Raw genomic sequence first — 2,133 nt, 5'->3', positions numbered from 1 at the left:
ACACTTATTGTATGATATGAGTGTTGTCCTCAGTTCCTGTTTGTTGAGGATAGCTACCTTAAATCTGGGTGAGAGCTAGACAAAGATATTTGGGGATTTTTCTTGCTCTATGGTGTTGCTGCACAGGGCCCAGATGCTAAGGGGGAAGGCCGGGTTCTTGAGTTTCCTGCCATATACTACTTTCTCTTAAAAGAAACTTGGGAGTGCACAAGTGATTGTTCCCTGTCTGCTGGAGGGTGCTAAGTGGCGGCGACCTTGAGATCCTTCTCATAACTCTGCCAAGACCATTATCTACTGGCTCTTGCAGGTACTAGCCCCCGGAGTCACCCAATGTAAGTCCCTGTAATGAACATGAGGATTTTGTCACATTATATGCACACAAAGACATTTAAAAAAATGCTGTAAAACATTTATGCTAACGTACATGAACTATTGGGATATATTTACACACATGCCTTATTTTTTACTTCTGTGTTAAATATGTCTACTGCTCTGCTAAAGTTCCAGCTGTGCCATCTTATATTCTTGCTGATGCGCTTATTTTGGTATGGAAAACATGTTTAAATGCATACCACCACAAGGTGTAATTTAGATCCAGTGACATTAGAAAGGGGCCATGTAGCCTACCAAATCTGTCTCAAAGCAGTATCTGCATCTTCAGTGTCAGCATTGAAAGAATGTATTCTCAAAAGCTCCTTTTACAATTTCTTAACTCTAACAGAATATTTTATTGTGCCTAATCATTTTCAGAGCATTCTTCACACTTTCGTTCCTAAGGCTGTAAATGAGAGGGTTTAGCATGGGTATTATCACAGCATAAAATACAGAGGCCACAAAGTCCTGGTCCTGGGAATGGCTAGAGTTGGGCCTAACATACATGAAGATGAGGGTCCCATAGAATATCACAACACATAGAAAGTGGGATGCGCATGTCGAGATGACCTTACTCCTCCCAGTCACAGAGCGGATTTTCAGAACTGCACCAAGAATTGAGGTGTAGGAGGAAAGGATGATGAGGATGGCACCCATTGTGATTAGCGCTGAGGAGGTAAATACAAGCATCTCATTGACCCAGGTATCTGTGCAGGATAACTTGTAGAGGGCCATGAAGTCACAGAAAAAGTGCCTGATCTTATTAGGCCCACAGAAGGAGAGCATGAAGGTAAATCCAAGGTTAATCACAGAGGTTACTAGGCTGGCAGCGTACACTCCGACAACTGACCACATACAGACCTCCTTGGCCATAATGAGCATGTAGTGGAGCGGACGGCATATTGCCAAATATCTGTCAAAAGCCATCAAAGCCAGGAGGATGCTCTCTGTTGTTGCAAAGAGGGAGAAGGATGAGAGTTGTGTCAGGCAGCCAGTGACACTGATCGACTTCTTCTCGGCCAGAAGGTCAGACAACATTTTAGGAGTAATAGTGGAAGAGTAACACACATCGATGAAGGCAAGGTGGCTGATGAAGTAGTACATGGGTGTGTGAAGGCGCGGGTCAATGTGGATCAGAAGGATGATACCAATATTCCCAACAATGGTGATCAAGTAAACAATGAGAAACACCAAAAACAGCGGGATCTTCAGCTCTGGGATATCAGTAAGTCCTGAAAGCAGGAACTCTCTCACAACGGTGTCATTTCCTCCTTCCATTGCATGCCAACATGTGCCGGATCACGTCACCTTGACAATGAAACAAAATTAAACATACCAAACTTGTAATTCAGCATGTTTCAGAATGCAGCATTCATTATAGTAGAGCAATGGGTTTGCATTGAATGCAAGCAGCTTAATGCTGCAGAGTTATTCTTGTGATTCTCAATTTTTATGATGCTGCAGATCTTTATTCGACCATTTGTATAGTTATAATGAACAGATATCTCAAACTAACGCCCACTTGACCTCTAAAGGACAAAGAATGAAATAGATAAAATAAATAACATGGTGTGGAAATTATTTCCCCTGCATAGTACTTATCAGTATGATTGAGACATTTAAGCTGCATTTCCCTGCACATGATGACTCTTTAATATGACCGTCCCTCAATCCATATATAGAATTGCATGTAAAACACTATTCTTCACCAATGGCATCAAGGGCCACATTATGGGTTTGGTGGTAGGATACAAAGAAATG

At 42.0% G+C, this 2,133-nt stretch overlaps 1 protein-coding gene across 1 annotated transcript; it reads right to left on the bottom strand.

The window, feature by feature from the left end:
* Positions 1-714: 714 nt before the first annotated feature.
* LOC138514593 (olfactory receptor 8U3-like) lies at positions 715-1,650 on the bottom strand. The gene has a single exon (XM_069630046.1). It carries the CDS (start codon positions 1,648-1,650, stop codon positions 715-717), a length of 936 nt encoding a protein of 311 aa, XP_069486147.1.
* Positions 1,651-2,133: the final 483 nt, after the last annotated feature.

The sequence above is a fragment of the Ambystoma mexicanum genome, chromosome 12 (genome assembly GCF_040938575.1).
Source record: "Ambystoma mexicanum isolate Mex_15411 chromosome 12, UKY_AmexF1_1, whole genome shotgun sequence".
In the NCBI taxonomy this organism is placed as follows: domain Eukaryota; kingdom Metazoa; phylum Chordata; class Amphibia; order Caudata; family Ambystomatidae; genus Ambystoma; species Ambystoma mexicanum.
The sequence above is the reverse complement of the archived record's forward strand: the minus strand, read 5'-3'. Positions and strand labels throughout refer to the sequence as shown.

Excerpts from the sequence above, each read along its gene's own strand:
- LOC138514593 (XM_069630046.1), bottom strand. The coding sequence starts at position 1,650 with ATGGAAGGAGGAAATGACACCGTTGTGAGAGAGTTCCTGCTTTCAGGA.